At 37.6% G+C, this 25,732-nt stretch overlaps 1 protein-coding gene across 1 annotated transcript in view; it reads left to right on the top strand.

Moving 5' to 3' along the window:
* The window catches only part of RXFP1 (relaxin family peptide receptor 1), a 48,973-nt gene that overhangs the window by 21,997 nt on the left and 1,244 nt on the right, over window positions 1–25,732 (top strand). The window contains exons 4-18 of the mRNA XM_035892033.1: window positions 8,987–9,091; window positions 9,940–10,045; window positions 11,295–11,366; window positions 13,042–13,113; window positions 14,177–14,248; window positions 15,067–15,138; window positions 16,323–16,397; window positions 16,680–16,751; window positions 17,641–17,712; window positions 18,429–18,500; window positions 19,748–19,819; window positions 21,976–22,047; window positions 22,516–22,745; window positions 23,994–24,404; window positions 24,923–25,141. Of these exons, the coding sequence (XP_035747926.1) occupies window positions 8,987–9,091; window positions 9,940–10,045; window positions 11,295–11,366; window positions 13,042–13,113; window positions 14,177–14,248; window positions 15,067–15,138; window positions 16,323–16,397; window positions 16,680–16,751; window positions 17,641–17,712; window positions 18,429–18,500; window positions 19,748–19,819; window positions 21,976–22,047; window positions 22,516–22,745; window positions 23,994–24,404; window positions 24,923–25,141 (1,794 nt within the window). The remainder of the gene's footprint in view (window positions 1–8,986; window positions 9,092–9,939; window positions 10,046–11,294; window positions 11,367–13,041; window positions 13,114–14,176; window positions 14,249–15,066; window positions 15,139–16,322; window positions 16,398–16,679; window positions 16,752–17,640; window positions 17,713–18,428; window positions 18,501–19,747; window positions 19,820–21,975; window positions 22,048–22,515; window positions 22,746–23,993; window positions 24,405–24,922; window positions 25,142–25,732) is intronic.

The following is a 25,732-nucleotide window of genomic DNA, read 5'->3' as shown; positions in this document are numbered from 1 at the left end:
GCTTAACCTCAGGGTGTAGACAACCTGCTGGCCAGCTCAACTTAGGCATTTCTTCCACTTCTGGAAATTGTAGGCAATATGTGACAGCCACTCATCTTTGAAAACTTATGTGCCTTTGTCACCTAGCTGGGTTTCCAAACCCAAATAAAATACTGTGTGTGATATGGGAAAGAGCTTGAGGCAATGTAGTGAACTGCAATAAGAGGAGGTGGCTAGCAATTTATCATGCCCAAAGTGATGGGAGGCTCTTTTTGAACTATTGCTAGATAATCTTAAATGTGCATGGAAAATACAATCTTACCTTTTGAACTTGAAAACATAGTCCATCAAGTAGAATTGGGTGTCTGCAAATTTGCCATGAATACATGGCCGTAAGTTTTTCTCTGCTATTCTGCCCCATGCTCACCCTTTCCAAAGCACCGAGTTCTTAAAAAGACCAAGTGCATTGTTAAACAGCTTAGCGTGTCTCACATGTTTCACCGGGAGTTATTTTTGTATCTGTTAGCAAAACCCAAAATGTGTGGAAAAAAAATATAGCAATTCCAGCATCCTTCTGTGCTCAAGCTTGATTAACGCTGAAGCTGGCAAAGCAGAGCAAGTTTCAAACATAATGGCTTCAGCCTAATTCTCCAGGGAAAAGCTTTTCCTGTTTACTTACAGCTGTAAGATTTGATTCTGTAGCTACTTGTTCTAACCTCCCATCTATAAACATCATTTGTTTACTTCATTGCTTTTGTAAATGTGAGCAGGAAGGATAAATACTAAGCATAATCAGAAATTCTTCTCACCTAATGCAATGGCAGTGCTGACATGGGAATTGTTCCTAAAACAAGTAAAGAGTATTTCTTACATTGAAGACATTACTGCTGCAACGTTACTGTTAATGTATTCTAAACAATCTCTAGGCAAAGCCCTTTGAAGCCCAACGGCACGGTAGAAGTGCCAAGTACATATACCAAACTACATATTCATGGAAAGAAGCATTTTGGAATCTCTGCTTTGAAGGTGATGCTTAATGATAAACAAAATAAAATTAAAACTAATGACAGTAGATAAAAACAATGGTTGATTAATGCAAAACAAAAATAACAGAACAACAGTATTTGTGATGTAGCTTTTCACTTGAGTCCACATAGGGGTTTTTTTATTATCTTAAAGTGCATGTTTGTTTAGATGGACAAATTCTGACAGATGAGGCAAATTGCAAAAGCATATGAAAAGTTAAATCATAACATAAATGTACTCTACAAATTTGGCCAGAAGACAAGTAACATTGCCAGTAATCATCTATAGATTTTTTTTTTCCAAAATACCAACACTCTGAGTTACTTTAGACAAAAAGAAATCCTTAATCTGCTCCCTAATTAAGTATTTACATTTTAAAACTCACACATGAGAACTTTATATTTTCTTTTATAATGTTCTCTGATATGGCATCTACTTAGAGGGCTGAATGGGCAAACTTTTGTCCTAGATAATGGTCAGCTTTCTCTGAATAAAATTTTCTTACTGTTACATACAATGATTAAAGTGTAATGTTATCAGTCTAACAACTTTTCTGTCATTATCTCTTCTAGATACATCACTGGGTCAGTTATCATTTTGCAATCACATCACGCTAATTACAAAGTGCTGCAAAAATTCTCAATGCACTTAAATTTTAAATCACTGAGAGACTGAGTATTTGTTTTTCCTGTATGATCTTCTAAAGATCTTTGTTGCAATTGACCCTAATATTCCTAATATTCCAGCCATTCTGATGGATAGTCAGCATGATTTGTTCATCGTAACCGTAAATTAGCTGTGATGCTAATATGATGCCAGTTCTTGGGGAGAAGCCTCCCAGTAAATTGCAGTGTAGCTTACCTCAGGTGTCTTGTTCCAAAACCACCCATCAGCTCTTGAATTTAGTTTGGTGCAAAGTTGTAAATGGAGAAACATAGAAACATAATCAGATCTCAGAAAGTACTGAGCTTTTCTCCTTTCAGGGGAAACTCTGGACTTTGCATCCTACCTGACCCATTTGAAAGCATATTTTATGATATGTCTTGAAGTCTAAGATTAAGCCCTGCTGCTTTGTCTCTGATATATTTAGCACTATGTGTCAGCATCCTGTAGCTACAGGTTCTGAAAATCCCTTGGCTGTAAAGTACAGGTGCACTCACTTCTTTAGTCCTGCTTTCAGATTTAAAAGTTTTTCCTAACTTCCATTAGGGTTTGACAGTACCCAAACATGCAGACAAAATCTAAGTGGTTATTTGATTTATGATGTTCTGTTCTAATTTAAAATGCAAACAATAAGACCAACATAAAATCTTCAGTCACACCACCTGGGCTTTTGACCACCACATGTCTTAACGAAGGAAGGCTGAGCCTGGTGAGAGCTGACCTGGACTAACTCCACTAAAATCAATGGAAAGGCTCCCACTGTCTTCAGTGAGCAAAGAATCATAACTTTCCTAAATTAGGAAACTCATGAAAAGCTCAGCTGTTTCAAAAAAACAATGTTTGTGCCTCATGTGCTAACCTTCCTTAATAGTGCTGGATAAGGCTGTTTGGAAGCACTGTGCTAGCAGTGATTTTTTTTTTTTTTTTTTTTCCCCCCCCCCTCTAGATGAGGTGAAGAAATCTAGGTTGTGATCTCCTGCAACTTGCCACAGAAACAGGAGATACAAAATACAGTATCTTCCCATGCAGTCTGTGGTATATATCTCTTATAAATAAATGCCTTAATTCTTCTTTTCTTAAACTTAATAGGGAATTGAGTAGATATGGTTCATTCTTTGTTTAAAATTAGGGTTACTGTCATTTCATACTGCTGAATAGTTTTTATCCTCCATCTCAGAACTGGTTGTTGAAATAGGTTCTTTGTTTATGATGAGTAGACCTCTAGAGGAAACAGTTATGTGCGAGGAACACAGGTATACGTCATACTTAGAATAAAAAGTATTTTAGCGTAAGAATTGTTAAAAATGCCAACACTTCAGAATTCTTATTCAAAACAGAAATCATGTCCATTGGGCCTAATGGCTTGCACCTCTGTGGACTGGACTGTTGCACTGTGAATGGGGTTTTAGAAAACCAGTGACTACTGTTACGTGTTTAACTACCACTCTGCTTACTGGGAACAATAAAAGAGGAATGGAAAGAAGACCAGAATGTTTCATTTTATCTTTTTTCACAAACAGGGTCTTTAATTATGTAGTAGTTAATGGAACCAAGTAGCCTGAGCTATTTTGAGAGCACAAGTTTCCTTGGTATTTAGCAATTTGGCTTCTGGACAATTTTGCTGATAGTTCTGCAAAACTGGTTCTTTGGCAGTTAGGCAATGGTTGTAGTGTGTCTGCATTTGTTTTTTAATCACAGTGTCATAGACACATTTTTCCAGTCCAGTGAAGCAAGAACAGTCATGCAGACTTAATTTAAGATGTTTCTGACTCTCCAGAGGAGTTCTACACTGGCTGAAGGTATTTACCATTGTGTTCCTCCCAGGCCGAAGAGGTCTCAAAACAAAAGGCAGCATTCAGCTCCCCAGACATAAAGTTCACTTATAGTTGTTCATTAAGCTTTGCCTAGCTCGTAGGCTGGAAACCACAGACAGAGGTTTCCGAAATAACTGAGGCAGGGAGTGGCTGTTTGAAGTCTTGCACCTATTTAGCTCTAAAAGCACGGGCTGCATCTGCTACCATGCAGTCATCAGGTAACTGGCTTGCCTTATTAAATAAGTGATAACATACCACCTCTTTTTTAAAAGGGCCTATAAAATTCAACAGGATGAAAGTAATAACAATCTATATAGATGCCATGCTGTTTTCATATGTGTTTCTTTGAAGGTTTATAGACTTACAGAGAATTATTGCAGTTCTGTGGATTCATTAAATCACCTTCTAGATTTCCATAGCAGAAATCTAAATGGGATGTTTCAAAACCTCTATACAAAAGATATATGTTCTAATATTACAAGATTGCTCATAAGGGATGAGAAATTTCAAAGGGTTTGTGTTTCCCATTTTTGCCTCAGAAGCTTGATGACTTCATATTTCAAATTAATACTAATAATGAATAATGTTACAGTTGGTCTCATCTTTTCCTGGCATGGCATTTTTTTCCATCATACTTAAAATGTGAGATTTAAATGTTTGAGACACCATTCAATTTTGATCCCTAGATAGTAAACTGTGTTTATGAAGCAAAAAGGAAACACTTGGAAGTGAGCAGCATGCTTAAGATGTAGCAAATACTTGGCAAAAGCTCAGATTTTCAAGCTTCACATGGAAATTTTTCATACACAGCCAAATTTTATTCTCACTCTCATTGCCATTCATCCACAGTATATGGCACTGAAATAATCAGGTTTACACTGATGTGCAAGTATCACCAAATGGAATAGCTTTGTTGGCATTCTGGAGGCTTTTAATCAATTTTGTTATTGAGATCTTTAAATATTGTTAAAAACTAAGAGGAACTTCTACATTTCACTGGACTTTTGTCTCTTCTGGTCTCCACTGTAATGGCTGACTGCTAAGGGAACTTTCAAGCAACTCAAGTTATTATAGATGTATTTGTGCTATTAGCTTATTTTAATTTATTCCTTCACTTGTATTAAAAAAAATGTGAATACTTTGAGAAAAACTGAATAGAAAATCAGATTAATCTCTATAGATTTAAAGTATTGTTATATAAACTGGAAAACTCCCCTATGCAAGTGTTTCACAGGAATAAAGCTACAATATTGAGAAGGTATTTATCTTTTGGAAATTTGAGCCTGCCTACCTTCTTAAAAGTTGCACTGGATTAAGTTATTTTAAAATCAAGAATAAACTTGTGTGAGCACATAATCTAGCTCATCCAGAGAAGCATAAAGCTTATCTGAATTTATTTAATTCCTGCCTTTTTTTCTGTGACTTCATCATCACTTATAGATAGGCAAGTAATCACCAGCTATAGGGAGCAGCCAAGGTTCAGTGACATGCAGTTTGGTGGGGGGTAAATTGCCTTTGCCTTCACTGATAGGTGTCCAGTTTATAGGTTCTTCATTTTTTCCACTTGGGTATCTAAACTGGAACTGTGAAGTTCACTCCCAGAGTTGAATGCTCCAGGCACTGCAACGCTCCTCTTTGTAAAATCTCAGTGTGGTTTTGGTCCCATGTAAGTTATTAGGCTGTATTAGTATGCCCCAACATTGTGGAAAAGGGTGATTATATTCCTTCATCTGTAAACATTTTAAGAGGAATTGCTTTGTGTCTGGAGGATACAGGTTTTCCTTGTTGTACTAAAAGATATCTTTGTGAAAAGCCTGAAATAATTTCTTACAGCAAGAGAAAGTATATTTGAACAACTGGCAGAAAGAAATATGTCCACGGGTTATGACCACCAACAGCAAAGGTGAAATCAAAGGGTGACACAGTCTCTTTAGAGTGCTTATGTATTTAATTTGATAGCATTTCTCTGCATAATAACCCATGAAGACGTGGCTGAGAGAAGGGGAATGTCGAACAGATAACGTCCTTTCCATAAGCTCCAACCTAAATAAGAGATGTATCTTTAATTTAGTAAAGCTGATATTTTCTTGGATCTGTCGCTAAACAGATTATTCAAATCTGTAGTTTGTCAGGATTAACATACGCGTTCTCTTTCCCATCAGAAATGGTAATTGACAACTTTTAGCAAGGAACAGTGTATTAATCAGTAGTCAGATAAGTCCCATTTGCAGTTACTTATTCCGCTTATCCCACATAGAGGAAGATTTGCTGATGCCTTGATTTCTCAGATCTCATTTTTACAGAAGTGCAGCCAACATAATCTATTTTAGAACTGGCTCGGGAAAAAGTAATTTCTTGTCTGAGCTGTACTCCCCAAAATGATAGATTTGGGATTTCAAGACCAGTACTATTACCAGTGATTTTGTAAAGTGTTTGGAGAACCTCGTCTCAACAGAGGTAAACATGTCACAAACCTACCATATAAACTTTAAACGATCACAAAGTGATTTACAGTTCTGGTGTTGAGTGCTTCACAGAATGATCGTTCTAAATATAGTTATTTGCACAATATGTTCTTCTGAGATTTGACAAAACAGTTTGCATAAAATAAAGATTGCCCCAGGCTTGGGCACAAAACTTGGCTCAAAGCAAACATTTCTAAAGGTCAGAAAACTTTGAGTAACTTGTTTTGTTATATTCAGATATGCCTTTGTATTTCTACAAGGCAGGAAAATCAGTGCCATGAGAAAAGCCTCTTGTTTCAAGTGAACTGAGCAGAAACTCCAGACAACTGGAATGCTTCCAGTACAAAATAATCCATCTTCTCCCTTCTCTGTGTTTTTTTCCCCCTTCTCTTTTATGGCCACGCAAACACACACAACTGCCTCTCAACTTCCTTGAAAATGCCAGTGAACTTCCCCTTCGTAGCAAATTGCTCCCTCGTTCCCACTTGTGTAGGAGGCACCGCTCATGCTTTTTCTCTGCAGATGGGAAGTCGCTTCTTGTGTGTGCTTTGTCACGTGGCAAAGCACTTTAAAAACATTAAAAGGTGGAATGAAATCTCATCCATCTACTCTTTAGTGTCAGAATCAGGGAAATGCAGAAATATGATACTTTATATGTTCCTTGGCTTACAGGAGGAGTAGAATTTATGGCTTTTAACTATATATTCAGAAGCTGCAGGTAAGTGGTTAGTTGTCCAAAACTTTCTGTGAACGTAATTATGAATTAGAAAGTCCAAAAATATTTTGAGAGTGTATTACTGACTGCAAAATATTTTTGGTATTTATTTGGTATGATTATGCTCCAAGAATTATATAATTTTTAATACATCTTTACAAATTTCTCTTTAAAAATCCTCCGTGAAAGATTCCTTTCTTCTTAAATCTCACCTCCTTCACATACGTTGTCTTCCCACTAGTTTCTTCAGGTCCTAATTGCTGGGTCCAGTCTTGCAAATTAAAGTCAATGGATATGCTCGAGTTAAATATTCAGAAACAGTGATAGGAGAAACCTCATTACAGCCCTAACTACAGGGTAGGAGGTTTATAAGGTACTTGCCGCTTGGCAAAGGGTCTGTTCTCATCACTTCATCAGTTACAGATTCCGTGTTGCAGTTTTGTGAGCTGGTCCTGAAACTGAACTTCTGCTGAGCATTTAAAACAGGCAGGAGCAATATTTCTGCTGGTTTGCCAACACCTTTCATTTTTTCTAAATATCAGCTCAATGATCTGACCTGGCAAAACTGCTAATGGATCAGAGAGCATACCAAGTGTTCTCGAGGAAGTTAGTAAAAGGTGTTTAAATGCCTTCTCCGGGTGGGAAGCTGGCATTCTTGCAGGGCATCAATTAATCCACATTAATTTTCGAGTGAAGAAGGCACTTTTCAAGTCTTTTCTCTTAATGGAGAAATTCCTGAAGACAGAGATTTTTAGTTGCTTTCAATCTTTCATTGTTTCAATTTATGTGTAACAAACGAATAACTAGACAAAAGGTGGTTTGCTTGGAGTTCCTTAATCTTTCATTATCTCTATTAATCAGCATTTATGGTACATCTTTTCAGCTTAGGCAGCGAAGAGGCAGGCAGCTCTCAGAGCAGCTCCATCTGCTGACAGCCCTTAGGCAGGCTGCAGGAGATGCTGTCAAGGTAATTCCCCTCCCTAGCTCAGAAAACAACCCAGTTGTAACGTGACATGAAAAAGGAGATGCCATTTCAGAATGGGAAAAGCTGCACAGGAGTAAATATGGGTTTTTTTTTTTCTCCCTGCCTATTTTGAAGCCAATAGCTATAGTAGTAATGTGTACTTGAATATGAAAACGTATAGAGAAATGTCCATGAGGAATGGTATTTAACTAAACTATTACCATGTGAAAGGGCGGGGGTAAGGCTGTTGCTAACGTATCATAAAAGTGAAACGAAGACTGTAATGACTAGCGAAGCAGAGCCATCCTCAGAGTTCTCACATAGATGTTGTTTGATGGTAGGTATCATTAAAAAGTAATGCTTCCAATTGTCACTGATGCTTTGACTCACCAGCTAGTGGGTGCTATCCTAAGGAATATTTCTGCAACTGGTGCATATTCATTATGCGAGATGCTTTAAACTAAAAGGATGTGGGTGTTGTCAAAGCTGAAGAGAGGTCAGGCTCAAATTAATAAAACTAAAATTGCATCACAGCTTTTAAAGGTAAGGTTTTTTGGGGTTTGGGTTGGTTTTTTGGTTTCTTTTTTTTGGTGGTGTGTAGTCATGACCTGTTTTGGAAGTGGTTACCTGATCAGTTAATTTGCAGATGGATGTCAGCTATACAACAGACTTCCAAAAACCAGGTCTGTGGTTATTTCCAGCACCACCATATCTGGAAATCCCCATTTGTGGGAAGGGACTGAAAGATCTGCTCTCCAATTTTTGCCTTTGTGGCCATAATCCACTCTGTTCCAGTACATCTATGTGCAGTGACCAAACTGGTAATATGGAATAATGCTTTTGTTTAAGAAGGTGCATATCAAGCGTAACTTAAACATACTGACTTGAATGTGTTGCACCACGTCACCCATTCTCTTGAAAAGCACTGCTCATTTGGCCTTCATCTAGATTTTCAGGAAAGAAATTATAGGCTGTGATAGTGTGAGACAGCCCTCTGAAAGTGGTCAGAGATGTAGTAACCATCTGAGCTTTCCTGGACAAAGTGACAAACCCGCACATTTAAGGAGGTAGGAAAATATGGTTGCCTCTCATTTTTATACTATTACGTTACCAGAAAGTTCTGAAGTGAAAAATGACAGCTTTTCAGTGCAACTGTCACAGAAAATGTTGTTGTTGAAGCTGTTCCTCCTGTGGGGCTCATAATCTCCGTACCTACCTGTGATTAGGCAGCTGTATAAAGATAAGGTCATCTAATGGCCTATGAAATGTTCTGGAAAAATCATGCTATTGAGGCAAAAAAAAAATGATGCAACTAAATTTCTGTCCTAATGTGTCTTCTATTTGTGTTTTTTTTTATTAGAAGACAACAATGGATGGTCTCTGCAGTTTGACAAACATTATACAAAGGACAAATACAATAAACTGAAATCTCTGTATGCATTTCAGACAAAGACATCTGAGTGCTGTAAGTAATTACAGATATAATTTGGGTGATTATTACTGATGATTCCTAGAAAGAAATACATAGCAAACGTGCTTATCAGAAAGAGAAATATAGTGCAGTTTCATTTATAGTAAAACAGAATTAATGTCTCAGATGAACAAAGCATTGAAGCTAATTTCAGTTCCACTAAGGATGATTCATTTTCTGTAAGTGTCAAACATATGCCAGTTAGGAGGGCAATATAAATGTATAGCTGAATATATTAACATAGCTAGAATGACCATGAAAGACACATCTTTAGGAGTGAAATGAAGGCAACATTCCTCCAAATTCCCTTCATCATACATCAAATGATCCTTGCAAACGCCCTCCACTTCTCCGAGCATTTGTCCTTTCATAGAGATTTTCTGACACTGCTGTCCACTGTGAGCACTAACCTAAAGCACAGAGGTGGGGACGGGGGGAAAGGAGCAAAGACTTCCTGACCCATTTTTATCCCATTTTCACATGGACAGAATTGTGCTCGTTCTAGTAAATATAAGAGGACTGAACAATCTAAAAACGAGCCACAAAAAAATCTGAAAACCCGCTACCATGCCAGATTCCCCGTGTATCAAGCCCAAAGCTCAAGAACTTTTACAAACTCTTTCACAGAGGTCAGGGAGGTAACAATTTCTTGTGTCCCTTTACTGTTAGGGTCTTCCCAGGTCTAAATCAATTACATAAAAACGTGTGCCTCAGTTTCACTTTAAGACCGCCTGGTACGTCTGTCTTTGTGCCCACTGTTCTTTTACACCATATTTCTTTTCTCCCTGTCCCATCACACCACCCACCCAACGTGCCATAACCACATTCTTGTTTTCGCGCAGTGGCTGCTGCTGTGCCAGCAGAGTGTATCTGCCGGGGGCTGGAGATCTTCTGCGACGCTGTCAAGTTGCGTGCTGTCCCGTCCGTCTCTTCAAACATAACCATAATGTAAGTAGAGCAGAAAAGTGGTCCCTTGCTCTCTTCAGGCTTGGCTATCAATCCTCTGACCTTTTCACAACTACAGCCTTATAATTATGACCAGTTGGCTCAGCTGGTGCTTGTGAAAGCGTAGTGTCTCTCTGCTGACAAGTCCTTTAATGTTTTAAGTACAGATTTTCCCTGCATAAAAGGAGAGAAAAGGCACTAAAAAACTCCGTGTGAAGTGAACGTTTCATGTTTGTAACAGTGACTTGAGCTAGCAGCGGTTTCAGCAAATCTGAAGAAATCTTCAGAGGAAACCTTTCCTTTTAAGACACAATGCTTAGGACCTTTTTATTATTCTGTGATCCTGCCAATATTCCCAGTCTATATTCCTGCCAAAAAAGTCCATAACCTTGAACTCAGTGGAACTACCTGCTTGAGCAGATCTTTTTACTTCTTATTTGATGTCTGTGAATATGCCATTATTTAAAAGGATTTAATCTGGGCTGGGTCATCATACAGATACATATGTGTAAGCCAAATTATTTTGCAGAGAACAGGGAATGGTTGATACTGCTTTTAGTTCGCACATCGCTGTTTGAGAGGCTATTTTCGGTGTGGTGCAGAGAACAGCACCAGGTGTCCTTACCTGAGCACCGGTTTGTGCTCAGGTGTGGCTGAGGTTCTCCTTGTTGGGCCTGTGTTCAAATACCACAATACTTCATAACAAAGATTGATGCAGAATGTACATTTAAAGATACATTTAAACTGGCTGTTGCCTCAGGGTCAACAAAGACTTCAAAAATAATGGCTCACTTCTAGCTTAAGAAAAAGCAGTGAGTCAGTTCAGCTGGCTTTTGGGATGGACTCTCTTCTAATCCAACCAGGCCCTGACCCACTTTTGTTCTTGTCAGGACACTTGAGTTGGTGCCCGATGGAGATGGGGACACAGGGGCACTTGCCCTGGGAAATAAACTCTGTAGGCATTTGAGGCTTGAAATAAATCTGTGGTTTAGTTTGTACTCGGGACTTTTTAACTCTTAGATTTAACTATTATTTTGTCAGTTGCTCTGGAAGAATATTTTTTGATGATAAAGTATTTGCCTTACTGCTTAAATAGGTACAAATATTCAGATGCTTTCAGGTAGCATATTCAGATGCTTTCGTGTTGCTTTTATTATTTAGCAGTGTGAAAGCTGCTCTTATTGAATAACAAAAGTGGCAGCACTGTAGGAAGCTGGGAGAGTGGTTTTACTGTTTGCCTTCGTTCCTACAGGTCTCTTCAGAGGAATCTGCTAAGGAAACTTTCTGCTGATATTTTCAAGAAATACCAAGACCTTAAAAATCTGTAAGGGAGTGCTTCAACTTAAAATATCTATTTGTTGTCTTAAATATTCATCCTCTCCCTCTCACATACACACACACACACACACACACACAGAGCTTAACATCTAAGTGACAACACTCAGTTTATAGTCAAAATTCTGTCTTGTCTTACCCTTCAGTACCTCATCTAATTGTGTAACCTGTTTGGCTCAAATAGCTTAATTTGACATCTCTCTTTTTGCAAAACCATAATTTCTGCATATTTAATTTTTTTATATTGACCATTTTATACCAGAAAAATGCTAAACTTTCATTCTGTCTGAAGGAAGTTACATTTATAATGAACAGTAAGATGCCAAATGAAATTTGATCCATTTATTCTCCATTTATTCATTTGATCCAGTAACTTGATCCATTTAGTCTGCAAAACAAAAGTTTGGAAACTTAAACTTCTCATTGTCATGGGAAGCTCACTCACGTGGCATTTGGTTTTACTCCTAATAATGTCTGGTACCAATTTGACAATGCCCCATCTAGTCAAATTGTTATGGCAACACAATATTGCGTTATGTTTTATGATAAGTAACCTATATGTTGTTCCAAGGTTGTAGCCTTTGACAAGTTTGCGTTATATAGAATTAGTGAAATTCAGAATTAAATGCAAAAGTCTAGAGCAGGGCTCCTGTGTCACCAAATCAAGGCACTTCACATTCCTAGAAAACTTACTGGAGCACAACTTATGGAAAGGGTGCTGTGCTGCAGCACCATCTTGTGCTCACAAAGCTAAGTGCCTTTGTTACCTTGAAAAGGTACGTTTTCGTTAAAAGAAATACATCCACATCTGTCTGTACAAACCACTTGTTCCTAATATTAATTTCACATGTTTCTGATCGATAACTGTACATTTTCAGAAGGGTCTTGAGCAACGTTTGACACAAACCCATTTTGTAAAAGCCAGTATCAGGTTTCTTACTGCTTTTTAACAGGAAGGCAACTGGGTGCTTTATTAACTGTAATTTAATCAAAAGGATTTATATATAAATATTACTCAGCAAATAACCCTATAATACTTCAAGATTATTTTGAAAATGATTTAACATTTGCAGTTGATAATATTTTTGAACTTATTGTTTCATCAAAGTAGATAAAGAAATACAGAAGGAGAAAAACAATATTCTTTAGTTTATAGAAAATCAGTAGGATTCGGTTTACATTTTTACTATATTATCTTAAAAGTGCAGCATTTTGAAAATTCTCTGATACTATAGACAGAAAATTCAAAAACACATGATAATTTGACGTTTGCCATGCAAAATTTTGTTGCTTGTAGCAGGGTTCTGGCTAAACATTCAGATCAGGTCACCCGGGTGAGAACTGCAAGGGTAGGACCTAAAACAGGAGGTTGCGTACAACCACTTTGTTGTTCATCTCAGGCAAACCAAGCGTCCCTTTGAATGAGTTTTGTGATGCTGCTGGGAAGGGGAGGTATTTCTTTTAAAACACCTTTGCAGTCTTTGCAATGAAAGCTGTGAGATGGGTATTGTCAAGCTTAAGATGTAACAAGTTTGACAGCTTCTTTTCAAGTACCACACCACACAGATGTTCAGTTTAGCTGATAGATTTTAATTGGTTATTTATGCTTGCTTTGACTTTGCGTGCTTAGGGGATTGATCGTTGTTGTTGCTGTGTCTTCATAGGTATCTTCAGAATAATAAAATCAGAGCTGTGTCTGAACGTGCTTTCAAAGGTTTATACAACCTGACAAAACTGTAAGTATTGCTTTTTGAATACTGAAGTAAAGAGCAATGAGAAGAGCTCCGAGAGTCACTGTTGGATGGCTCACTCTTATTTGTTTCAATGTTAGGAAGTTGCAAAATGGTCCAAGTCTTTAACTCAACAGTTGGATTAAGAAAGCAAAGATAGATTAAGAGCTACCTGTGCAAGTTTGCCTGACAGGGCAATACTTGGAAAATACAAGTGGGGTCTATACATTACTCCTCTTCCCCAAATCTGCAGAACGGAAGAAGAGAGTATGGTAGTTACCTGCATAAAGTCAGAAAGAATGGAAAAAAAAAAAAAAAAAAAAAGCAAGAGCTTGTGGTGAGTCAAAACTCTTTAATGTTGTAGTTTGGTTTACAGAAGCAAACCAAAGTAACCAGTGTCAGTAATGAAAAGAACACTATTTTCTTTATTTTGCAGCAGCTTTTTGAAAGATGCTTCTAACTTTTAACCAAAATGCTCAGTGAAAGACATGATAGACAAACTGTGGTGTTCAGTTCAGCTTTTCATTTCTGCAGTGTTTTTAAGAGGAAACTTTTTAAAAATATTGTATCTCTCCTTTTTCCATCACGAGTGTGGTTGCTTAGTTGTTATTATAGCTGCTGTTACCACCTTCCCAGACCATTTATCATACACACCCTCCCCCCCTTCATTTCTCAAGCCTTCTTTTTCCATGATTCTGGTATCTACATTTGACTAACGTCCTTAGCCAAGACTGAACGGGATCCTGAGAACATTCATGGAATGAATCAATCCACAGAAGGAAACTGGAAAGGGCCTAAACTATGACACAGTGGAAATATTTAGCTTGCTGTGTTTTCTTGTAGATAAGACAAAACGTCCTACATAATTGTCCCAGAAGTCCTCACTATGGAGAGTCCCACCTTGTTCTCAGAGAAGGACAGGAAAATTGCCATAATCAAAAATGATAATTATGAAAAAATTTTAGCAGTATTCTGCTAAATTATGAAGGAAAAATCTTAAAACTCATTTTCATGCACCTGATGCTAATTAATCATTCCCTTTGTTTATCTTTTATTGGTCATGTTTCAGATACCTGAGTAACAACAAGTTAACCAGTTTGAAGCCTGGTGTCTTTGAAGATCTCCACAAACTTGAATGGCTGTATGTTGTTTTCTTATTTGTATATTAATTTTCTCAAGGAATAATTAAAGCAAGAGAAAGAAATATTTTGATTACTTTCACTTTTTCACGCAGTAGTACTTTATATGAGAGAATAATTAAGGAACTCCTGTTACACTGTGGGAGGTAAAAATCCAGCTGACTTTGGTGAGAACTGAAATTAGTTCTTGGGCCTTAATGGCTCCAATGACTGATGACTTTTACAATACTAAATAACATTTATTAGTAATTGCTTGTTACAAATTAATACATGAAATAACTCGGATACTATCAAACAGCTGAAAGAGAATTTTTTGGACAGGTCCTTCCCTGTAAATAGTGCTGGAAATGTCCCGAACAAAATAACTGTCATAATCTGAAATTTTGGTTTATTGCTGCTTTTCAGACAGATGAAAATGAAGTATTGTTTTGACTCAGTAAAGTTATCAAAAATAAGCAAATAATAGCATGACTAACGTTTCTCTGTGTGTTTGGAACTGCTGGATTGCCATGAAACGTGGTTATGTGGTGCTGCTTTACTTTCACAAGGAATCCATTCAAAGTGTCTTGATCAAAGAATTTTAAAAACTCACAAGAAAAACTTTTTTCTAAGTTGAAAGTAATTACTTAATTTCCTTCCAGAAGAATTTAATTTAATTCATTGAATACCCTGACCTGCTAAGGAGTAATGCATTAATTTTTTAAGTAGTTTGAATGCACATGTAAAGAAATCCACTTCAAAGTATGTTACTTCTTATCATCTGTTCAATTTAAGACTGAAGACATTATAAAACTGATACAAGTTTTGCTGTAATTTATAGGATAATTGAAAATAATAGGATAAATCGGATCTCTCCATTAACATTTTATGGACTCAAATCACTTATTCTTCTGTAAGTATTGAATAAGAACCAAAAGTGTTATTTAAAAGAGCAGAACGGAAAGGACAGATAGATTAAAAAAACCTTTTTATGATGACTCTCCTTGCTCGCCACGGGGTGCTGGCAGTACACCTGCGGCTTTTTCTTACCCCCAGGTAAGATGTGCTGGAGTAGGAGGATTTTGGCAGCAGCGGACATGCAGTGTCTGGAAAAGTATAGGGAGATGGGTGGGAAAAAAGGGAAAAAGGCAACATCACTGAAAAGGACAGATAGATTAAAAAAACCTTTTTATGATGACTCTCCTTGCTCGCCACGGGGTGCTGGCAGTACACCTGCGGCTTTTTCTTACCCCCAGGTAAGATGTGCTGGAGTAGGAGGATTTTGGCAGCAGCGGACATGCAGTGTCTGGAAAAGTATAGGGAGATGGGTGGGAAAAAAGGGAAAAAGGCAACATCACTGAGGGGGCAAGGACATGGCTGCTGCAGCAATGGGAGCCAGTTGTCCTCCAGAGCCACGGGGTGGGAGGCGGGGGTCCCATAGCTCCTACCCCCCAGCAGCAGCCTGGCCTCCCTCCCTGGGACCCTGACCATAACCTGCAGCTGCCCTTTCCAGACCCACACACAAGGGACGCCCTTCCCTTGCAGCCCAGAGGGAAACCTCCCTCCATCTCCCATTCCCTCCATTCACCAATGGAAGTTACGTGTCAGGACAGAGCAGCCAAAATATTTGTGTTGACTTGCTGTGTTTTATTTAAAAAAGCAGTGAACGTCTTTCCTTTACCTGGTAGTTAACAACTTAAGCATAAAATACTGCTCTGCAGAATGCCATAGGGAAAATATGTAGAATTTTAAAGAAAATAATACTACCTCCAAGACTATGAGAAATTAATCAAGCTTTGACTGTCTTTTTTTCAAAAGTACAAACATAAGAGACGATTTTTTTTCTATAATATATTTTTGGCAAATATAGCCAGCTATACTTTTTTTTTTTTCCAGAGAGATGATGAATAATTCTCTTGCTCGTTTGCCTGATAAACCTCTGTGCCAATAAAGAAAATAATACTACCTCCAAGACTATGAGAAATTAATCAAGCTTTGACTGTCTTTTTTTCAAAAGTACAAACATAAGAGACATGATTTTTTTTCTATAATATATTTTTGGCAAATATAGCCAGCTATACTTTTTTTTTTTTCCAGAGAGATGATGAATAATTCTCTTGCTCGTTTGCCTGATAAACCTCTGTGCCAATACATGCCAAGACTAAACTGGCTGTAAGTCTACCTTGTTTCACTAGAAAAATATTATTTTGTTATCTTTGTATGGCGCTTCAATGACACTTTTTCTAACGGGGCGCTGGATCTTGCAGAGCGCCTGCTGGGTGACCTCAGGGTTGGTGACCTGAAGTCATCAACTGGGTGTGCAGAAAAATCGGATGTCTGGTTCCCACTCCCCCCTGGGCGGTCATGAAGTCCTGGTAGAATTTATCTTTAATTACCTTAGAATAACTACCTCAGTTTATTTTCAGTGATCGGTGTTTTGTTTTTATATCCCAGAGACCTCGAAGGCAACCATATTCATCATGTAAGAAATGCCACTTTCCTCTCCTGCAACACTCTAACCGTGCTGTAAGTAGCAAGATATGCTGGCCAGCCAGAGCGAGATCGGCTTGTGCCGAACAGTCAACTGATTCATTGCAGCTCATATAAAAGTTTCCTGAGTGTCATGGTTATTTAGATCTCAAGGAGGTTAAATTAAAATGCTTGGGTTTAGATGGGCGCCATACAGAATAACCACTGTTTACATTTAGAGCAAGTACCGCATTGATATATGCAACTGTATGAAGCAATTATGACTGATACTAAGATTTAGAAAATGTCTAGGAGGCAAAAATCTCATAATAAAAAGCAGCAAACATACAAAACATATAGCTTGTTTCTTCATTTTAAAGAGTTTGATTGGCTGGTTGGTGGGCTGGCTCAGAAATTTTAGAGTTTTCCCCAAAGTTTCTTTGGTGGTGATGTAATCATCTTCAGGAAAACTCTTCAACCTTTTGCTAGATTGGTATGCTCTGTGGTACCTGCCATTTTCAATTTTTAACTCTTCTGCAGTACCCATATTTTCGGCTTTCTCTTTGCTTTTAAAATCCAGGTTGTTCATTTAAGGAGCGGGCTCAGTGGCAGGTGAACCGGGAGTGAAGGAAAGGCTGCACGGCCGGGTGCCTGTGCCCAAGATGCAGTTAGGTCGCATGCCTTCCAGCCCACTTAATCTTCCTCCTGCAGTCAGCCAATTCATGCAGGCCTCCTATGCATATATATGCGCACAAATACATGCATGTATAGGCAACAAAGGCCATTTACCAAATGGTAAGCTTCTAGATCCAATTAGTTTGTTAACAGAATTGGGCAAATATTTGAAGATGCAGAGAAGAGACAATTTTTAAAGTTCATAAAAAATTTTCTCCAAAACTAAACAGATGTCAAGAAGCAGCAACATAAGTTTGTTTTATTCTTTCAGGGTGATGAGACGAAATAAAATCAGCTCTTTAAATGAAAACAGCTTTTCTTCTCTCCAGATGTTAGATGAATTGTGAGTTGATTTCTTCTCTTACTTGTACTTCAAGTCACAAAGTTTTATAGTTTACATTGCAAATGTCATTTATCATAAATTCTGTTTCATGTAACTGCTCTCGAGACATCACCCATCCTCAGGGTTTTTTCTATATATTTAACAGGGAAGAAGGAGTCGATACATTCTCTGTATCAATGATATTGGAGTTTTTGCTCATGAGAGCATTATGTTCCCTGAATAGAATAATATTAATTAATCTTACATCACCACAGTCTACGTGCGTGTGACCTTTACTCCTCTGTCCACAGTTATTAGGATTTATTTTTAGTGAAAATAAAGAGCAAGGTAGAGAGAAGAACTAAGGGAAGGATATGCTGGTTAGCCCATGTGAAAGAATTCCCATAATGAAACAATATGTTTAATTTATTTCCAAGCTCCTAAAACCCAAGTTAAGGGTATTTTACTTTCTTTGTGATGTGAATAAAAAAAAAATAAATTATGTATCTAATGGCATACCTGAACTAACCAGACAAAGAGAGATCTGATGGATCTAGCTTCCCATATTCTTTTAACAGCATTCTTTTACACTCCAAGTTGCTGATAGCCTATGTAGTAAATAATATCCTATCTGGCAAATAGAATAAAACTGTGTGTCTTGAAATTGCAAAGCTGTTCAGTAAAATCACTGATCCTAGTAAGAACTTACTGTATCCTACCTGTGGCTGTTTCTGCAGAGATTTGGCTAGCAACAAGATTGAATCACTTCCTCCATACATATTTAAGGATCTAAAGGAGCTTTCACAACTGTAAGGATTCTTGATTATTATTATATATAACTGTATATTACTCATTTGAGATGATGCTTTCAATTATGAATGCTGGGAAAGAAAAGAACACATTTGTTTGTATGTGTCATTTAAGCCCTGCCTAAAAAATACTTACCCCAAAAGTAATTCTATATAAGATTTTGCCCAGAATAGTTTTGTAAAAGATGTGCATTTTTGTGTCCCAAAAGATAGCGAGTTCAAATTCTACCTTTTTCTGGATCTTGTTAGTATATACAAAATGAACTATGCTAGCTATATCATGAGAAATTAAAAATTCGATGGAAATGTTTAATGTGGTATCAGGATTTGGCTCTAAAAATAGATTATAAACATGTAAGAGCATCATACGGATGCCTTGTTTGCAACTGGTTTTTTCCTCTGAAGGAGTTCCAAAAAAGCATGAGGTATTATACCGGAAAGGTATTGACTAGAAAGACATTCTCTCTTTTTCCCACAACACATAAATAGGCTAATTCTCAAACGCTGCTGCTGGGAAGTCCCAATCTTTCTGGCATAATCTGAGAGAGGCGCGAGTCACAAAATTGAAGACCTCTCCGGAGGAGAGGAGGTAGTATGTGGAATAACTTCTTTTTGTGCTTTTCCAGCATCCTTGGGATCCATCACAATACATTGAGGCAACCAAGTGTGTACAGCTGCATTTATTGAGTTTGCACATTTTAGTTACAATATCAAAATGAAAACATAAGGAAAAGTTACAGGGAGAAGAAAAAGGGGATGTACCTAGAAACACTCTTGCACAGAGTGATAGCATCTAATGCTAATGTCTGTTTTTACATTCCACTGCCTCTGTCTCTTCTTGAACTCACACAAATTATTACAGAAAAATAGGTTTTAGCAAATAGCAAAATCAATTGTAATTTATTTCTAAATGCACACAGTTCAGCCAGGTTCTTTTGCTTGAAAAACAACTCCTGGAAGTTTAATAACTAAATATTTCTATAGTCAAAACCTTTAAGCATCAGGCTGGGGGGTGGACAGCTGCGTGTGTGTGTGTGGCAATAGCACGTATGTGAAGCATCTAACTACTCTTTCCACTGGCCTAGCAAGCTGGATAACTAAGTGAATGTTACCATTTGCAGCTGGAGCTGCCAATTGTCCAAGTCCTTCCTACAGGACTGGAAAAGCAAATGGATTATGTAGTTTGTCTTTGGAACAAGCCTTAAGGAAGATTTACAAAGTTACTTATGCCTATGTTGTATTTACAGGAACCTTTCTTACAACCCAATCAAGAAAATACAAATAGACCAGTTTGATTTTCTAATTAAACTCAAATCTCTGTAAGTATCAAGTTTTTATATTTTAGCTATGTTTCCTTTGTGATTAGGCACATCTCCTTCAGAAGGGCACAGTCCAGAGTACGTTCTATAAGAAATTGCCCTTGAAACAGTTTATAGTTACGTTGATGATCCTCAACAATTTGAGCCTGGAAAATATTTACTAGGAATACTCAGATTTTCCTGCCTGAAAATATCAGTTTCATAATGGAAATTTTTCCAACAAAAAGAGATCGTAAATTTAGCTTAGAAAAGGACATTGTCCTTTCTGCTATTACAGAACAAGATTAATGCAACCCTCATTTGACCTTGCACAATTTGTTCACAAGATTTAAGGGTCATGCAAGGTCTAGTTGGGGCTATTAATGCCATGGGCAGGTACCATTAGGATGAGTAAAGACAGGAATTATGAAGGAATTTGGTATATGTACAAGTTTGGGGACATATTTCTGCTCTTACAGAATCTACTGCTAACAACATGAAAAGAACAATATAAGCCAAGTATGATTCAGCTCCAGTGTCAGAGAGAGGTGGGACTTTTACAAATCTTTTTGAAGAGTTTAGGGGGAGTTTTTGTGGGTGCACTAACACAGCAGCTCTAGCTTGAATTCTGCCAGCAGGGCTCTTCCTAAAACTGTGCAATTGTGCAGTGACAGTCTTGCAATTCTGAAAATATCTTGCAGTAGGTTTAAGTACATTTTCACAGGCTGCTGCATGTCTGCAGTAACCAGCTTGGTAGAGCATAGCACTCGTTCTTGTTGGTCATCATTTCAAAGTGGTTGTGGAGATCCAAAGAGAGATGTTTCCTTGGGCAGGAGCATAATAGAAGTTTGTGATTTGAGCCCTGAGCTGTAGCCAGCAGTGCAGGTGCCTTTGCTGGCCAGTCCTGCTTCCTCACAGTGATTTGGAATCCAGTGGCCAAATTCAACTAAATTTGGTAAATGGCTAATGACCTGAAAATACTAAATCTGTACAAATTTCATTAAACAGCTGAGCACAGAAAAGAGTAATTAATTACTTCCCTAAGAGTCAGGCTACAACATATATTTTATCCATTATGTAACACCGAAGAACTCATGCAATGGACTGAACACAACCTATATTTTTAAGTTGAGATAGTTGTTAAATCTTGAGATAGATCTATAGGAAACAGTATGTTTCAGCACTCAGTTTTTAGACCACGAGTTGCCACTATTCTGGTTCAAAATAGTAATAATAGCTGGGGAAAGCACACCCCAGGATTCATTGCAGTGCTTAAACAAAACTAAGAAGTTTCCATATTTGGGGCTTTATTCTTGTCTCCTAGCAAAACTGCTCACCAGCCCAAAGCAACTGACCAGTAAGACTGACACCTTTCTCCACTTTTGCCTAAATGTGCTCAGAATTCATGGGAATATCATGCTCAAAGTATTGAATGGTGAATTCAAATAAGGTTCCCCACAAGAAGGACCAAAGACCTCTGACAGGTTGCAATTTAGAAGACACGTTGTGCATCTAACTGATGGATGGGATGGACTAGAAGAATGCAGAAACTGAAGTTCTAAAAGAACAACTTACACAGTGACACTTCACTGATCTAGCACTGCAGGGGAAATAATAGTGCTGTTTCCAATACATTAAAAAAAAAAAATAAAATAAGAAATCCCATCTATGTGTCACAAGAAAGCCAGCATTGTCCTTTATGTGCCGTGTCCTGTGTCCCAGCTTCCTGCTGCTCCTGGCACAATGAAGACTGAATTCCTGCAGTGGTCTGTTTGTCTAGTAAAGCACTCCCTAAGATAAAAAACAGAAGAGACATGTAAAATATTACTATTGGAACAAGTTGCTATTTTCTCAGAGATGATGAAAGAACATCAGTAGAACAATACTTTGGCAGGGCAACATAATAATCGGAGGTTGCACTGCTGAGAGCACTAGAAGTGCCGCCTTCGTCATTTTGGAAGAACAGCAAGGTTATTAGAATTAAATGCAATTCATTTTATTCCACTTTAGCTTCTATGCAGACTCTCTGTTCAAGTTTCAAAGGGATGACAGAGTAGATGCAATTAAAGTTCATCTCTAGTTACATATAATCATAGAAACACAATGAAATGCTGGTAAAGTTTGTTCTTTCACTACTGAGTTTCTATTGTCTTTTATTGAGAGTATGTTGTTTACAGCAGCTTGGAGGGCATAAAAATTGCAAACATCCAGAGAAGAATGTTCAGACCCCTGAGAAACCTTTCCCACATGTAAGTAACGCAAGTTTCGCCAGGATTGGTTTAGATTGGATATTAGGAAAAATTTCTTCACTGGAAGGGTTGTCAAGCATTGGAATGGTTGAGTCCCCATCCCTGGAAGCATTTAAAAGATGGGCAGACGAGGTGCTTAGGGACATGGTTTAGTGGTGGGATGGCAGTGTTAGGTTAACAGTTGGACTTGATGGTCTTAAGGGTCTTTTCCAACCTAAATGATTCTATGATTCTAAGTAGATTATTCCAGTTTGCTTTCTTTGGTCTGAATTTTACAATTTACAGAATGCTGAATAACTAAAAACAAAAGTGTATGAGAAGTGGCATGTGAGCAGTTGTCAAATCTGACAGTTTTTAATTAATTTTTCTTCTTTCAGAAAACGTTTCCTGAGTAGTTACTAGGGAGTTTTGATATTCTGGCAACCAAACTAGAACTACCTCTAATCTGTTTTTCTTTCTCACAACCAGATATTTTAAGAAATTCCAGTACTGTGGATATGCCCCTCACGTGCGCAGCTGTAAGCCCAATACAGATGGGATTTCATCCCTTGAGAATCTTTTAGCTAGCATCATACAGAGAGTGTTTGTCTGGGTTGTATCTGCCATCACCTGCTTTGGAAACATTTTTGTTATCTGCATGAGGCCTTACATCAGATCAGAGAATAAGCTCCATGCCATCTCAATAATGTCTCTCTGCTGTGAGTACTCCTTGTGTAAAAGTAAAAGAATATTGTTTTAAGCTCCTCATGGTGTGGATGATATTTGTTTTTACAATATAGTGACACATTTCCAGTGCTGGATCAACTGAACTTTCATGCTGTTGCAAATGGCAATACAAAATGCTGTACCTTATGCACCAGGAGGTCTCTCTGGCAGCGGATAAATTCCAAAGGTTTCATGTTTGATTTTAATGCTGCAGGTTTTGTGTCAAATACCCACTTTCTTCAGCAAGTAGAAATACAATTCCAAATTTTTCAAAGGCACATAAACCTAAGTCTTACTATGCATTTTTGAGTAAATAGCAATTTGTGTGCGTAAACATTTGTGTTCAAGACCGTTGTTTTCTGCTTGAGCAAAAGGTTGCTTATGCAAGTATAGAAAATTAATCCCTCCTAGCTCCCCGGTATTAAGAATTAGGGGTTTTCTTATTTTAGTCCTAAAAGCAAGACAGGTTTATGGACAAACTATTTGGCAGTACAGTTGCCATAATCTCAAGTACCCTGCCTCAGTACAGGAGAGTCTACAGGGAGCGCACAGACGTAATTAGTTGCATTTTGAAAGGTAATTGTCAACAGTGTATTAAATGATCGCAACATTTGTAAATACAGCATGTCAGTGATTTTGAAACTTTGTTGTTTATTCATGGGAACAGTCTAAACACCACACAAAACTTCCAGGCAAAACACCCGAGAAGCCTTCGGCTCTATGTTTGACAGCTCCTCTTCACTTACTGGTCTTAGAAGACTGTGCATGTCAGTTTTGAACTAGCATAAGCTGGACAAACCGAAACTAACTCTGAATCCAGCAGATGCCCTGCTCAGAGCAAATTAGCTTAAGCCAAGTGTCAATATCAAAAGGAATGAGACCTGATAAAAAACAGGTTGCAAGAATAATTCTATAAATGGAGCCATATCTTTTTCTACTTGCAAACCAATTTTATCTGAGCTTCAAAAAATCAGGTTGGAAACAGGGATGAAACACAGACTGCCGGTCCAAATGAAAATTTAAAAAAAAAAAAAAATAATAGAACTGAATTATACTGCCTTAATTGTAATTCACAATAGCATTCTAACTATAATATTGATTTTTTTTATACTTGTATATTAGCTGACTTCTAAATTTGTACTCATATATATACGTGTGTATGTCTGCTCTCCAATATACCTATACACAGAGAACGGGAAATTCAGATGTGTAAATAATGATGTTAAGCACTGTGCCCACAGGTGCTGACTGTCTGATGGGAATATATTTATTTGTGATTGGAGCTTTTGATCTTAAATATCGCGGAGAATACAACAAGCACGCTCAGTTGTGGATGGACAGTACTCATTGTCAGCTGGTGGGATCGCTGGCTATTCTGTCTACAGAGGTGTCGGTCTTACTGTTGACTTACCTGACTTTGGAAAAATACATCTGCATAGTTTATCCTTTTAGGTGTTTGAAGCCCAGAAAATGCAGGACAATTTCCATTTTGGTTCTTATCTGGATAATTGGGTTTGCAGTTGCTTTTATCCCGCTGAGCAATAAGGAATTTTTCAGGAACTACTACGGCACCAACGGCGTCTGTTTTCCTCTTCACTCAGAACAATCAGAAAGTTCAGCAAGTCAGATTTATTCTGTTGTCATTTTTTTAGGTAAGTTGCCTTTCTTCCTTATAAATAATTAGAGCTGCAAGAGAACTTAATTTTCAAACAAATAAGATAGCTTTCCTGTGATGTTCACACCTCTTATTTAGATGTCCCAGTAAGCACTTACAGATTTTTTCCAGCCTGAATATTTTGCTATATTAGATAGATACCTACGTATCTTAAAATGCATGAAGGGCTGAGAAAATAGAAAGAAATTAATGACCATTAAGTTCCTGAATTAATAGACTTTGTCAGGGAAGTAGAGCAATGATAAGACCAGGAGGAGAACTACGTCATTTGGATCAGATGGCAGCCATTTATCAGGTGACAATGAATGAAATAAGTATCTGAGTAGAGCTGAAAATTCAGTGTTCATCTGAAGACAGACTCAGATCTCCTGGCTGCTTAATTCTATGGGACCAGTAGTTTAGATGAAACATTTTCTTTACTACCAGCCTACAAATAGGTGATGTGGAATTGCCATTATGCTGTTAAATTATAACTAACTTTAACTTCTTAAACAGGTGTAAACTTGGCAGCTTTCATCATCATTGTGTTTTCCTACGGGAGTATGTTCTACAGCGTTCACCAAACAGCTATTACAGCTACAGAAATTCGGAATCATATTAAAAAAGAGATGATCCTTGCTAAACGTTTTTTCTTCATTGTGTTTACTGATGCACTATGTTGGATACCCATTTTTATTTTGAAACTCCTTTCTTTGCTTCAAGTAGAAATACCAGGTATGTCCTTCCTTTTGTGAGGCTGTTTCAACTGTATCTGTATGAAGGAGTGCTGTTTCCGCTTCAGAAGAAAAAGAATTGAATGTATTGAATTGTATTACTACAATGAACTTTGTTATATATCTATATATACGTACACGCAATATAATGAACTATATCGTTTTACTACTGCATTGAACTACGTTACTATAATTATCAAAGATAAGTCACCTTTGAGTCAGCCAAAAAAACCACCCCAAATTCAACTCGTTCAAGTCTGTCTCCATAAATGTACAGAATGTATTTGAAAACCAAGGCTGAACTGCACTGGCTTTTCTCATCTTACGGCTTTTGCTGGTTCTGTTGCCTAAATATGGCTCAGGACAGTTACAGTGTTTCCCATCTTGATTTAAGAATATAATTCTTATCCTGAAATTACTTTCTTCTATAACTCAAAACATTAAGTTATATAAAGCTGTGCTTACCTCCTTTATGCTTTGCACGTATTCCTACGTAAAAACAGTGTAACCTAAAAGATTAAAAATTGCACCTTATTTTTTTCCTTCTCTTTGCAATACCAGTACAGGCCAGAAAAAAATAGCCTCTTCGTGT

This window comes from Egretta garzetta, unplaced genomic scaffold (assembly GCF_000687185.1).
Source record: "Egretta garzetta isolate BGI_Z169 unplaced genomic scaffold, ASM68718v1 scaffold114, whole genome shotgun sequence".
Classification (NCBI taxonomy): domain Eukaryota; kingdom Metazoa; phylum Chordata; class Aves; order Pelecaniformes; family Ardeidae; genus Egretta; species Egretta garzetta.
This window is presented reverse-complemented; position numbering and strand designations above follow the sequence as displayed.